At 34.9% G+C, this 14102-nt stretch overlaps 1 protein-coding gene across 5 annotated transcripts; it reads right to left on the bottom strand.

Annotated features, from left to right (window-relative positions):
* Positions 1–3254: 3254 nt before the first annotated feature.
* On the bottom strand, positions 3255–8788 carry LOC18109161 (receptor-like protein 1). 5 transcript variants are annotated; one of them, XM_052453104.1, is made up of 9 exons: positions 8368–8788; positions 8094–8252; positions 7822–7980; positions 7400–7555; positions 7139–7297; positions 6178–6318; positions 5893–6042; positions 3775–5803; positions 3255–3681 (listed from the first exon to the last, which is right to left on the bottom strand). In XM_052453104.1, the coding sequence occupies exons 1-9, from the start codon at positions 8729–8731 to the stop codon at positions 3591–3593; spliced, it is 3408 nt and encodes a 1135-aa protein (XP_052309064.1). In that variant the 5' UTR covers positions 8732–8788; the 3' UTR covers positions 3255–3590. The 5 variants fall into 5 exon arrangements, with proteins under 5 accessions (XP_052309064.1, XP_052309063.1, XP_052309065.1 ...); XM_052453105.1 differs by lacking the exon at positions 3255–3681 and having other exon boundaries at positions 3802–4052; positions 4505–5803; XM_052453106.1 differs by lacking the exon at positions 3255–3681 and having other exon boundaries at positions 3802–4049; positions 4505–5803; positions 8368–8787.
* Between the last annotated feature and the right edge of the window lie 5314 nt (positions 8789–14102).

The raw sequence follows: 14102 nt of genomic DNA, 5'->3' as shown, positions 1-14102 counted from the left end.
GGGGGTGTATATATAGGGATTGGAGGATGCATTAAATTTTAGTTTCTTTAACATAAGTAAAAGATAATTAATTAATTAATTAAATTAATGATATTATAAAATCCAGAAAAGTCCTCATTTGACAAGTCCATTTCTTGTCTTTAAATAGGATAATTATTTTATATATATAAAAAAGTTAATGACTTTATAGTTGTATAAAATGTATCATGATATATAATTTGTTTTTTTAATTATAGGTAAGCACCGACGTTTTAGAATGATTTTGTTTATATTATTAAGCAAATGGGTAATTAAAATAATTATTTTTTTTATTACCTACAATATCCAAACACCACCGACCAGGGCCCACCGCCTACAACAAAAAGTCTAAAACAACGGGGACCCACTAAGATCCCAAAAGGAAATCCCACAATATTTGCCAGGTGGAAACACTGTGGGACACGTGGAGGGAAGAAACACGTCTGTCTTTTTGCTGTAGGGCATTTTAATTGGTCCCACGAAATCTAATGCGTGTCGAGATGCATGGGAGTCATGGTTTCCTTTGATAACAAGTGTCAAGATCTGAGGTAAAGGACAGTGATTTGCCACGTGGCGAAATGGTTTGCCATGAGAGGAACCGACGGTTCAATGAAGCGATGGTGTTTCTTATTTTCAAACTTTCTAGTTTTGTTAGTTGGTGTAATATGGTAGATAAGATCATTAAATTAAAAGAGTATTTATGAATTAGAATATTTATTAATCGAGCTATTATGGAAATTTACTTTCAGCCTGGATACCAATTCAAAGCATTGTAAGACTTTTTATGTCCGGCAAGGAAGAGAGTTTGTCTGAGCTGAAAATAAGAGTATCGTCAGCGTACTGTAAATGGGAAATGCTCGACTGGTTCTCGTCTGCCCAAGAGCAATGCCTTCTATTAATCTCAAATCACAACCAATTTTTAGCATTCTACTGAGGTCCTCAGCAACCATGTTAAAGAGAAAAGGAGATAACGAGTCTCCTTGACGAAGTCCTTTTTCCATGGAGAATTCCTGTATAGGGGAGAGCCATTTACTAGGACAGATACTCTGGCTGTATATATAAATACACTGCTTGATCCATCCTCTCCGCCTTACCCCAAAGCCCGTACATTCCATGACTTCATCAATATATTCCCAAATAACTGAATCAAAGGCTTTGTGGAAGTCGAGTTAATTTGAGAATATAACCCTTTGACTTTGATTTCTTTAGATGACAGATAATTTCAATGGCTATAAGAACACTGTCTAAAATTTGTCTCCCCTTGATAAAAGGATGCTGGACCTCGCCAATAATTTCAGGCATGGCAGCCTTTAACCTATTAGCTTGCAACTTAGAGATGATCTTGTCCAAGCATCCAATCAGGCTAATAGGTTTGAAATCCTTGAGTTTATTAGCACCAACTACTTTTGGGAAGAGAGTAATGAAGGAGCTGTTGATGCCATCAGGTAGGAGACCAGACAAATAAAAGTCGTCAACCAGACCATATATATCATCCCCAATTGTTTCCCATGCTTTCTTTATGAAGAAGAAATTGATCCCATCAGGACCAGGAGCCTTATTGCTGTCACATTCCCAAATGGCTGCTTTTACTTCTTTTGGAGTAAAAGTAGTTTCCAATGTAGAGGAAGACGAAGGCTTAAGTTGCTAGAACATCAGCTTTGCACAGGATGATCTAATCCTTCTATCCAGTGATGAGAGAAGAGGTCTTGTAAAAGAAGTCTTTAATCTTCAAGCCATCTCTTCATCCACTGTGATTTTGCCTGGAATCTATGGATGAAATTCCTTTCTCGGTGGGGTATTAGTGGCTGTTTCTCAAATTCTGTTGATGATATGTGCTACCAATGGTCTTCTATGGTGCAAGGCAGATTCCAGAATCTTTCATGGCAGCTTCTCTTCTCTTGTATTGTGTGGAATCTGTGGCTTCATCGGAATGATGTTATCTACAATGATGCTACTCTAAACTTTCAAAGCTGTTTTTCCCTGATCCTCCGCAAGTTCTCCTTATGGTTGAAGCTTGATAACATATCTTCAGGCTCCACTAGTGTGGATACAGGTATCAGCAATGTTGTCATCTTTTACGGAGAAAACAGAAGCCGACTCCCTTGTTTTTTTTTTTCTTTTGCCTGGTTGTCTTCTCCCCCTGTTTCAATCTCTTCGCCTGTTTGTTTTTCTGCTCCAACTGTTGTCTCCTAGGCTATTCTCTTTTTAGCCATAATCTTAATATATTCTCGACTATTATCTAAAAAAAAAGTGAGAAGAGGTCTTTATAATATCTAACAATTTCCATCTTTACCAAGGATGGCTTGGAGATACTTCTTCCATTAACAGACAATGAGAGAATTGCATTTCTGTTTTTCATTCTAGTAGCAGATAAATGAAAGAATCGAGTGTTCTTGTCTTCCTATTTTACACCATTGGACTCTTGATTTTTGAGGCCTCAAAGAGAATTAGGACCAGATGACAACCCATATAAAAATAGAAAATGCTATAACTAACCAAGGTCATCAAGTCCCTAAAATTATATATAGAAGCTATTGTTTCAGAATTTTTAGCATTTTTGGATTCTTTTCTTTATTTTCTGATTATTTAAGGCTTTCTTTTTCTTTTTTAAATTGGGTCGATTAAGTGCTTATTTTTTAAATAGATTTAAGGAATTTTTTAGAATAATTTTTTTGATAGATTATTAATTGGAATTATTTTTTCTTTATATGAGAAACAACGACATTTAGTATTCCTCAAGGCCCCTTTTGTTTTCTGTCATCTTCCTCATTTTTTCTTTCAATCCTGATTATAACAGACCCATTGTTTCTTAAGACATCTTGTATACTCAAGGGATTGCTTCCAACCATTAGAAGATAATTAGCAATTACCGCTTTCGTTGAACTCTCCATGGAAGTATAATTGCCTAAACAGGAGTCCATATACACAGCTTATTTAGTAAAACATTCAAAATGCTTAAATGCTCTAACAAGTATAACTGAGTAGGAAACTCACGAACAGTCATGTTCAACAGTATCATCATACTGTTACCTTCACACTGTTTGTTTTGAGGCGTTTGAAAGGGAAGGAGAGCGTAGGGCGAGGTACCTCTGGAATTTTGTTTGGAAAAAATATTTTAAGATGAAAGGTGGAGAATGATTGCCTTAATCCTCAATACTGTTACTTTAATGAATTGTTTATGGATGAGATTATTATTTCTAATTCCTTGTCAATAAGGAACACTTCACAGAGGTTCCTGGGCGGCCTTAAAGGCCTTCATAATTAACTTCTTGATAAGAATTTAATTTCCAACATGATGGTCAGTGCAAAAAAATATAGCGAAAACAAAGTAAAACAAGACAAACTTAGGATCCCAAAGATAAATATAGTTACAACACTTGCATATTGAAAAGATCCAAGGTAAGGCTAAGCTATGAGACCAACACACTAAAAAACACCTATAATGGCTGGACAGATACAAGCAAATTGGACAAGTTCGGAGAAAACACATATCTGGACCAAGAATGCAACAAGCAAATAACTGATTCTCCCGCCAACAACCACAACAAATTCAGCAATCCCATGCTAAGACCCTAAGATCTTCTAAAGTTGGAGAACTTACGAAAATTAATCACCAGAAAATAGTAGCAAGTGTCAATGCAATCTTCAATGAAGTGAAACCACCTGCGTCGCCAAAGTGGATTTATGTAAAGAACTGCTGCAATTGTCAACACCCCAATTATGAAACATACCCCAAAGCTCACATGGAAAACATACATGTCTATGAATCCATCATCTTCTCGTTCATCATTAGGCGTTGGCTGTGATGGTGATTCTTCTCCATCGCATTTTTTCTGTAACAGAGGTCCACATAAAAGAGGATTACCTTCATAACTGCTTTCATCAAAGGTCCAAAACTGAGCCTTCATCTCTTGAGTTCTTCCTGACAAGTTATTGTGTGCCACACTGAAAACTGCTAGATTGTTGAGGACAGCAAGTTCTGGAGGGATTCCACCATTCAAGTTGTTGTAAGAAAGATCCAAGCTCTCTATCTGCTTCAAGTTTGAGAATGTTGCAGGGATACATCCAGTGAGATTGTTGTGTGACAAGTTTAATGCATGTAACTCTCTTAAATTTCCCATTTCTAATGGGATTTCGCCTGAGAATCTATTGCTGGAGAGATCAAAACCAGTCATGAAGTTGAGAATATTGCCCTTGTAACCATATGACATTCTTTTAGTTGTAAATTCTATTGCTTCTTCTATATTGACGACTCTAAAACTGTTTTTCAGGTTATCGATCCTCCCTAGTAGTAAACTGGTTTCAGAATACATCTTACTTGTGGACTCCAATTGATAGATTCTTTGATGAACAGCTACCGCTTTCTCTAAATTTTGCTTAAAAAGATAATTTGCTATACAGGAGGGTAGAAGACCGGAGAGTTTATTTTGTGAAACATCCAAGATGCTTAAATGCTCTAACAAGCATAACTGAGTAGGAAACTCACCAGCAAAATGATTAGCTTTCAGAAGAAGAACACTCAAGACCGAAAGATTGCCAAACCAATTTGAAATTGGGCCCATGAAGTTGTTGTAATTGAGATCCAACGTGACCAAGGAAGAGCTGTTATAAAATGCATTTGTTAATGGACCGCTCAATTGATTTTTGGATAGATGGATATGTTTTATTGTTGATGGGCTGAAGCAAGATGGTACAGAACCAAACAAATAGTTCTCAGACATGTCCAAATATTTAAGGTTGCCAAGGTCGCAGAAATCTCTAGGAATTGGACCCTCAAAATGATTTCTAGACAAATCAATTGCTTGGAGATATGAAAAATTGCCCATCCACGTTGGAAGCATGCCTGATAATTGATTGTTACTGATATCCAATGCACTCAAACGTATCCAATTAGGAGGTGGAAAACCTGATATCTGCCCCGTAAAGTTGTTGCCGTCAAGGTATAGATATAGGAAAGCAGATGAGTTGAAGATTGAAGGAGGTAGCTGCTCACCCAAATTGTTGTTTGATAGCTTGACAAACCATGAACTCTTCAACTGCTCTAGTTTTACTCTAGACAACTGATTGTCAGATAAATCCATATATTCTAGAGAGCTCATGTTTCCAAAACAAGAAGGAAGGGAACCTATCAGTCCATTCATATGCATCCTTAATTTTGACACATTTGGAAGAACCAAACACATATTTCTTGGAATTTGACCATGTATGTTGTTGTTTGATATATCTATGACATTCATATAAGGATTTGGCTGGTTCTGCAATATCAAAGGACCAACAAAAGAGTTCTCCCTCAAGTATAGTTGTTCTAACCTCGTGTTGTTCTTAAGTAACCACGATGGGAACATTCCATTGAAATTGTTTTGGGAGAGATCAAGGATTCTCAAGTCATATTGGCTATAGAGAAAGTTGGGAATATCTGCATTGAGTGCTTTAGATGTTCTACTTGACAAGCTGAAAAACATCAGTTGGAACTTCGGAATGAAATTCTGAAAGCCAGCTTTGTCTCCTATTAGTGTGTTGTGGTCACATATGAAGAACTTGAGTTTTGAGTGGTTCATGAAGGAATTAAATGAAAGTGGGACTTCAAAGTGGTTATTTGATAATGAGAGGAATTCAAGGGATTTGAGATTGGTAAGAGGACCGGAGGCAATATTTCCAACAAATCGATTCCCAGAAACATCTAATAGTTGTAGAGATGTCAAGTTTCTAAAACAATCTGGGAGTGAACCCTTTAGATTATTCCAAGAGATATCTAACTGCTCTAGATTCTTCAATTCACACCAATCTGCACAATTTATCTATAATTTGTTAAAACTAGTGATGAAAACTTCATTTAGTTATTGATGTAAACGTGGGCAGGAGTTGTTAATTTACCTTTTGCTGGTAAGGTGCTATTGAGATCACAACCACTAAAAGACAGAATTTTAAGCGCTGAAAATGCTCCAATATTCTGAAGATAGTTTGTGGGGAAAGAACTGCCGTCGAGTATCAACTCTTCAAGGGTGGTTGAATTGAAAAAACTCCCTGTGGAAAAAAAATATATGATGAAAATGGTAGTGATACAGAGCAACCATTCCATTTTACATCAATTTTACTTATACTAGATAGAAGGCCTCAACATATTTCATTAAGACTTTAGGCGAATGAACTATGATTAACCTTGACTTATTGACGTCCCGCTTAAATTAGTTTCCTTAAGAGAAAGGGTCTTTAGGGATGGCAATGCTCCCAATGACTGCAGCAAAGTACTTCCACTAATGGTGAGCTCGTTCAGACTAAGGACCTCCAACTTCCTTAAACCTGTAATATTTCCAATTGAAAGGAGACGACGATCAAATAAGCAGTGAAATTAAGTGTTGTGAAGATGAATTGGACAACATCTTTGTCATGGATTATTAAAGAAAACACCAAATTTGATTACCACAAATAATTCATAAATTATTTTGTAACAAAGACAATATCCTTGTTGACACGCCAAACACCAACCTAGTTTATCCCTTTGAAGAGAACTTACTATATGGATTGTTTTGATATGTGATTTTCAAATTTCACATGTTATAGTCAGGCTTTATCAAGTCGGAGCTTTAATGGCGCTAACTGGCATAAAATTATTAGACAGACTGTATTTTAAAAAAAAAAACCTACAAAATTAAGGGACTATTTTTTTTTATATAAAATATATTTTTTCAAAACTTATATATGTTATTCTAAAAATTTAACTTATGATGCATTCTAAAAGATATTAATAATGAACATTAAAATCCATGGATATTAATAATGTTAGTTGATGGATTTTAATTGATTAAGGTTGTCTGAGCTCAAGATTGTACTTATTACCTAATTATAATACATAAAATTCCACATAATAAAGCAAGTTATTTGAAGTTGATCTACTCATAACTGCTGGTGAATATAATAATATGGGGTCTTATTCCATGTAAATTTTAAAATTTTGGATTGATATGTTATCGAGATATTTAAACATATCAAACGGTATTGTTGAGAAATGAGCTAAATGAAATGAATTTTGGGTAAATAAGCATGTACCATTTAAACAATGAATTTTGGGTGAATTATGCCTAATTAGCTAGAAGAGGCCAAGAAATATTCACAACTTTACCATTGATAGTCGTTGATCCTAAGAACATATTGCCTGATAGATTTAGAGACTTGAGGGATGGAAATTCACACAAATAAGATAAATCGCTGTCGTTGAATCTATTATAGCTTAAGTCAAGGCTCTCTAGTTCCCTCAATTTTGATGGTAGGGCGTCAAAACCTGCAAGAAAGTTGTTGCTATATGTAAGTGGCAATGCCTTAATTATAATATGCAAAATAAAAGGTAAAAATCAGCTGCCTCTTAGTAAATTATCCCCCCTACCATTGATACTTGATCCTCTCAGCATATTATATGATAGATCCAAAGACTTGAGGGATAAAAGCCCACTTAGAATTGATGAGATGTTGCTGTTCAGTTGATTGCGACTCAAGTAAAGGTTCTCTAGTTTCCCCAGCCTCATCGGTTGGAGTTGAAAAGCTACAAGACACATAAAAATGATACATGAATGCATATTTTATTATAAAATAGGCTGTGTACACTTCAAAGATTAAGGAACGAGCCAGGTTGTTTTATGCCTTGAGATAGTGTTTTTGTCAAAAAAAGAAGAAGAAGAGAAATGGAGAAGAACGACTAGAACCCAATGATGGATTGGAAGTATCCATTCCATATACCTGTTCTTCCTCACTTGTGATTTTTAAAGTAAACTAATGGAAAAGATTCAAAGCTAGATAATTAAACGTTACCATTGAAGCCAGCTGATCCTGTCAACTGATTGTATGATAGATCCAAAGACTTGAGAGATGAAAATCCAGTTAGAGTTGAAAAAATGCTATCATTGTATCCATTCATCTTTAGGCGAAGGCTCTCTAGTTTTTTTAACCTTGATGACAAGACTTTGAAACCTGCAAGACGATTCTCATCAAGAGCCTGTTGGAAGGAAATAAACGTATAGAAAAAAGCATACAAAAAGGAGAAAAGGAAAAGCTTCAAAGTTAAATTATAATTAGATTATTACCATAGAAGTCAGCTGATCCTTTCAGCAGATTGCTGGACAGATCCAAAGACCTGAGAGATGAAAGCCCATTGAAACATGATATAAAATTATTACTAAAACGATTACCACTGAGGTCAAGGGCATTCAGTTTCCTTAGCTTAGATGATAGGACTTCGAAGCCTGCAAGAGAAACTCAAAGCAAAGTAATTAACATTAATTAAACACTTGATCGATGTAATTTAATCACACAATAATATAAATTTATTTTGTGATTATAAGAACAGAAAGACTGAACCTTGATTCTCAGAGCAACCAACTAATCTATTTTTGTTCAAATCAAGACTTTGCAGTTCTTTAAAAGGCAGAAACAAAGATGCGTTGAGAACCCAGTCCCCCAAGCGGAAATCCCTTGCACCCGCGAGAGAGAGATGGATCACACGCCTTGTAGTGGAATCACACTCAATCATAGACCAATCACAACAATTAGCAATATCCTCTTTATTGGCTGTCCAGTCGCCCAAATGCCCGAAGATGCTGTTTGGATTGATCAAAGCCTTGATCTCCAAGAGACCAATCCTCTCCTCCTCCAAACACCCATAACAACGACCATAGGTCAATAATGTTAGCAACATCCAAACCCACATTTTTTTCATCATCATCTTTAGATAATTCTATGAACCACTACCTTTGGCTCTCTTCATGCATTTAATTATATTTTATTTGCGGAATTGTCAAAAGAATTGACTTCGGTGCATTATAGATGTGGAATTTTTGGAAAGACTTTGACTCACAGTAACGTACATTAATGGACGAATGGACAAGCAACAGTTACTGATTTTGAATTTTGTATTTTTTGGTACTAAGGAGACATAACACGAAACAGCCATGAATATTGAAGAAATCTTACCAGCATTGGAACGTCGGTGCTCTAGCAAGGACCACACTACGGATATCCATGCATTAAATTTGATAGTGACAGCCCTTGATTTTAACTGCTGAATTGTCAAAGGAAGAGACATCGGTGCGTTATAGAGCTGGAAATGCTGTAGTAGACTTGACTCACAGTCACGTACGTTAATGATCGAATGGACAAGCAACAGTTACTGATTTGATTTTTTTATATATCTTTTTTGTAGTAAAAAGCCCATCACCAAGCCTCATTTGTGTTCTAGATAATAAAAAAATAATTATAAATGGTTTTTACTGATTGATTTCACTCGAAATTTAAAAAATGGTTTTTACCAATTGTTTTTTATAACATTCTTTCAGTTAAACGTAAAGCAATCTAAATAAGGAAAACCAGATAGTAATCTAAATAAATTTCATTCCCTCTAATCCTTACATGAATATTTAGACTAATTAAATAATAATAGATTAAAATCGTTAGTCATGTGACTTAGTTTACTGGAGTAATGATAGAAGACATTAGCAAATCTGTTTTTCTTCACTGTGCTTTGTTAAAGAAATAAATTCGTTTTTCATCTGCCTTCCAGATATTAACAGTGTGGAGTTTTTGCATAGAAGAAATAATTGTATGGTTTTGAATCTGTAAATATGTGGTTTCCGGGTTACCAGTCTTGCTTGTCTTTTGTTTCTGCAGATTATAATTTTACGAGCCACTACTAGAATGGTTCTATTTTTTAGATATAATTTTGATATTGATCATCGTCCATCTGCTAGGTCCAAGGTTAAGAAAAAAGAAGGATAAGATTCTCATTCTTTAGAATTGTGGTAACATTTATAGTTTAAAACATTTCTTGTTCATAAATATATCAAGATTTTTTATTATTATTATTTTAAAATTATTTTTAAAATCAGCATATTAAAATAATTTAAAAATAAAAAAATATAATTTTTAATAAAAAAAATTCAAAATTTTAAAAAATACAATTTACATTGTGTTCCCAAACAAACCCAAATAACATAATTATTTCTTGATCACTATGTTTGAGAGTGTGGTTGCGGTTGCTTTTCAAAATATTTTTTATTTGAAAATGCATTAAAATAATATATTTTTTTATTTTTAAAAAATTATTTTTGATACCAACGCATGAAAATGATCTAAAAATATTAAAAATATATTAATTTAAAAATTAAAATTAAATTAATTTTTTTAAAAACATTTTAAAACTAAAAAACAAACCTTAAATCCAATCACCACCGACCAGGGCCTATCGCCTACTGCTAAAAGTCAAACCACAAGGATCAACGAAAACCAACAAGATTTAGGCCACGCAATCAACTTTACCTACGTGTCACCCCTAGACTCCTGTCATTTGTTTATAGGAAACACCTCATGTTGAATTGAGGAGGTCAAGCAGGACCCCACCCGAAAAAAATTTAATTTGCCACATAAGAACACAGTGGGACACGTGGAAGCTAGAAACACGCCTGGTCTTATTTGTTGTGGGGCATGTATGCGGTCCCACAAAATCTAAGTCGTGTCAAGATGCATGAGAGTCATGGTTTCGTGTGATGGCAAGTGTCATGATCTGATGTAAGGGACGGTGGTTTGCCACGTGGCGAAATAGGATGCCATGAGAGGAACAAGCGGTTCAATGAAGCTATGTGGTTTTCTTAATTTCAAACTTTCTAGTTTTGTTAGTTGGTGTAAAATGGTGCCCAAGACAATTAAATTAAAGAGTATTTATGAATTAGTTTAAGCATAATTAATATTATTTTTAAAAAATATATAAATATCTTTATACATGTTTAATACATTTTAAGAAATTAATTAAATTTCATTGATATTAATTTTAACGTTTGAATTTAAAAAATCAAGGCTTGAAATATATATTTTTTTAATGTTTAAAATAATAAAAATCTATTGAAGTTACTTAAAACTGGTGATGAAATAAGTTTAAGTTTTGGAAAATTTGGATTCAACATCCAATGAGTTTCGATAATATTTTTTGGACTTTATTTGGTATAAGATAAAGTTTTGATTTTGGACCAATAAATTAATGACTTGATTGGTATAGTTTTGAGTGGACTAAACTTTTGGGAATATTCTATTATTATGCTTTTATTGAGAAGATCAAGAGCAAGGCTAATCTATGAGACCGACACACAAAGGAGAACCCAATAAATGGACAGATACAAGCAATTGCTGGACAAGTCCTGAGCGAACATAAATTTGGATCAATAATGCAACAAGCAAACAACTGCTTTCCCCGCCAACTCCCACAACAAATTCAGTAATCCCATGCTAAGATCTCCTGACGTTGGAGAACTTGCGAAAATTCATCACCAGAAAACAGTAGCAAGTGTCAATGCAATCTTCAATGAAGTGAAACCACCCGTGCCGCCAAAGTAGATTTATGTAGAGAACTGCTGCAATTGTCAACACCACAATTATGTAACATACCCCAAAGCTCATATGGAAAACATACATGTTTATGAAACCATCATCTTCTCGTTCATCATTAGGCATTGATTGTGATGGTGATTCTACTTCACTGTATTTTGTCTATAATGGAGGTCCGCATAAAAGAGGATTACCTTCATAACTCCTTTCATCAAAGGTGTCAAACTGAGCCTTCCTCTCTGGAGTTCTTCCTGACAAGTTATTATATGAAACATTGAAAACTTCTAGATTGTTGAGTACAGCAAGTTGGGGAGGGATGCCACCATTCAAGCTGTTGTAAGAAAGATCCAAGCTCTCTATCTGCTTTAAGTTTGAGAATGTTGCAGGGATAGATCCAGTAAGATGGTTGTGTGACAAGTTTAATGAATGTATCTCACTTAAATTTCCCATTTCTAATGGGATTTGCCCTGAGAATCTATTTGTGGAGAGATCAAAACCCGACATTAAGTTGAGAATATCGCCCTTGTAAGTATATGAAATTCTTTTAGTTATAAATTGTATTTCTTCTTTTATTTGTTCTTGTATAGTGATGTCTTCAAAAGGGCTTTCCGCGTCATTGATCTTCCCTTCTAGTAAATCGGTTTCATAAGACTTTTTCCTGAGGAGCTTGAGTGTATAGGTTGTTCGACCAGTAGCTCCCACTTTCTCTAGATTTTCCTTCAAAGAAAAATTTCCCAGACAACGAGGTAGAGGACCAGAGAGCTGATTTCATGAAATATCCAAGATGCGTAAATGTTGTAACAAGCATAACTGAGTAGGAAGCTCACCAATAAAAAGATTAGCTTTCAGAAGAAGAAAACTTAATGTCGAAAGATTGCCAATCCAACTTGAAATTGGGCCCTTCAAGTTGTTGTATGCGATATCCAATGTCACCAAGGAAGAGCTGTTATAAAATGCCTTTGTTAATGGACCGCTCAGTTGATTTTTGGATAGATGGACATGTTTTATTGATCATGGGTTGAAGCAAGATGGTAGAGAACCAGACAAACTGTTCTCAGACATGTCCAAATATTCAAGGTTGTCAAGCTTGCAGAAATCTCTTGGTAGCGGACCATCAAAATTGTTTCTGGACAAATTAATTGCTTTGAGATTTGAGAAATTGCCCTTCCATGTTGGAAGCATGCCTGAAAACTGATTGTTGCTGATATTCAGTGCAGTTAAATATATCTCATTGGTAGGTTGAAAATCTAATACATGCCCCGTAAATTTGTAGCCATCTAGGTAGAGATATCTGAGCAAAGATGAGTTGAAAATTGAAGGAGATATCTGTCCACCCAAATTGTTGTTTGATAGCCCCACATATCATAATCTCTTCAACTGCTCAAGTTTTACTTTAGACAATCGATTGTCAGATAAATCTATAAGTACTAGAGAGCTCAGGTTTCCAAAACAAGAAGGAATGCTACCTGTCAGTCCATTCATAGCCATCCTTAAGATTGACAAATTTGGTAATACCAAACACATATTTCTTGGAACTTGACCATGTATGTTGTTGTTTGATATATCTATGATAATCACATTCGGATTAGGATGGTTTGGCAATTTCAAAGGACCAACAAAGGAGTTCTGCCTAAAATGTAAAGCTTCCAAGCTTGTGTTGTTCTCAAGTAACCATGATGGGAACATTCCACTGAAGTTGTTGTTGGAGAGATCAAGGGTTCTCAAGTCATATTAGTTAAAGAGAAAGTTGGGAACATCTGCATTGAGTGCTTTAGATGTACTATATGACAAGCTGAAAAGCATGAGTTGGAACTTTGGAATGAAATTCCGAAAGCCAGCTTGGTCTTCTACTAGAGTGATGTTGTCACACATGAAGAACTTGAGTTTTGAGTGGTTACTGAAGGACTTGAATGAAAGTGGGACTTCAAAGTGGTTATTTGATAGTGATAAGAACTCAAGGGATATGAGGATGGTATGAGTACTAGAGACAATATTTTTAGTAAAATGATTTTCAGAAACATCAAGTAGTTGTAAGTAGTTGTAGAGATGACAAGTTTCTCAAAACTTCTAGGAATAAACCATCTATATCTATATTATTTTTAGAGAAATTTAACTGCTCCAAATTCTTCAATTCATCTAAACAATCTAGGAGTAAATCCTCTAAATTATTTCCAGAGAGATCTAACTATTTTAGATTCTTCAATTCACACCAACCTGCATAATTTTTCTCAAAATAATTAAAATAATGATGAAAGCATCTTTCATTGATCATATAAATGTCATTATAGACAGATGGAGAGTTATTAATTTACCTTGAGTGCCATGGAGGTCACATCCACTAGCATCTAAGATTTTAAGAACAGGCAACGATATAATATTCTGGAGAAAGTTTATTGGGAGAGCAGTGTGATCTAGATACAATTCTTCAAGGGTGGTCAAATTGAAGAAAGGCACTGTGAAGGAAAAAACAATAAAATATATGATACAAAGCAGCCAATACATGTTACAATATTATGCTTAATAGAAGGTTTCAACATGATTAATTAGGAATTTAGGCAACTAAACTGTGATTAACCTTGACTGATTGATGTCCCGCTTAAATTATTAGCCCTAAGAGAAAGGGTCTTTAGGGATGGCAATGCTCCCAATGACTGCAGCAAAGTACTTCCGATGATGGCGAGCTCGTTCAGACTAAGGGCTTCCAGCTTCCTTAAACCTATGAT

The sequence above is a fragment of the Populus trichocarpa genome, chromosome 5, assembly GCF_000002775.5.
Source record: "Populus trichocarpa isolate Nisqually-1 chromosome 5, P.trichocarpa_v4.1, whole genome shotgun sequence".
NCBI lineage: Eukaryota > Viridiplantae > Streptophyta > Magnoliopsida > Malpighiales > Salicaceae > Populus > Populus trichocarpa.
The sequence above is the reverse complement of the archived record's forward strand: the minus strand, read 5'-3'. Positions and strand labels throughout refer to the sequence as shown.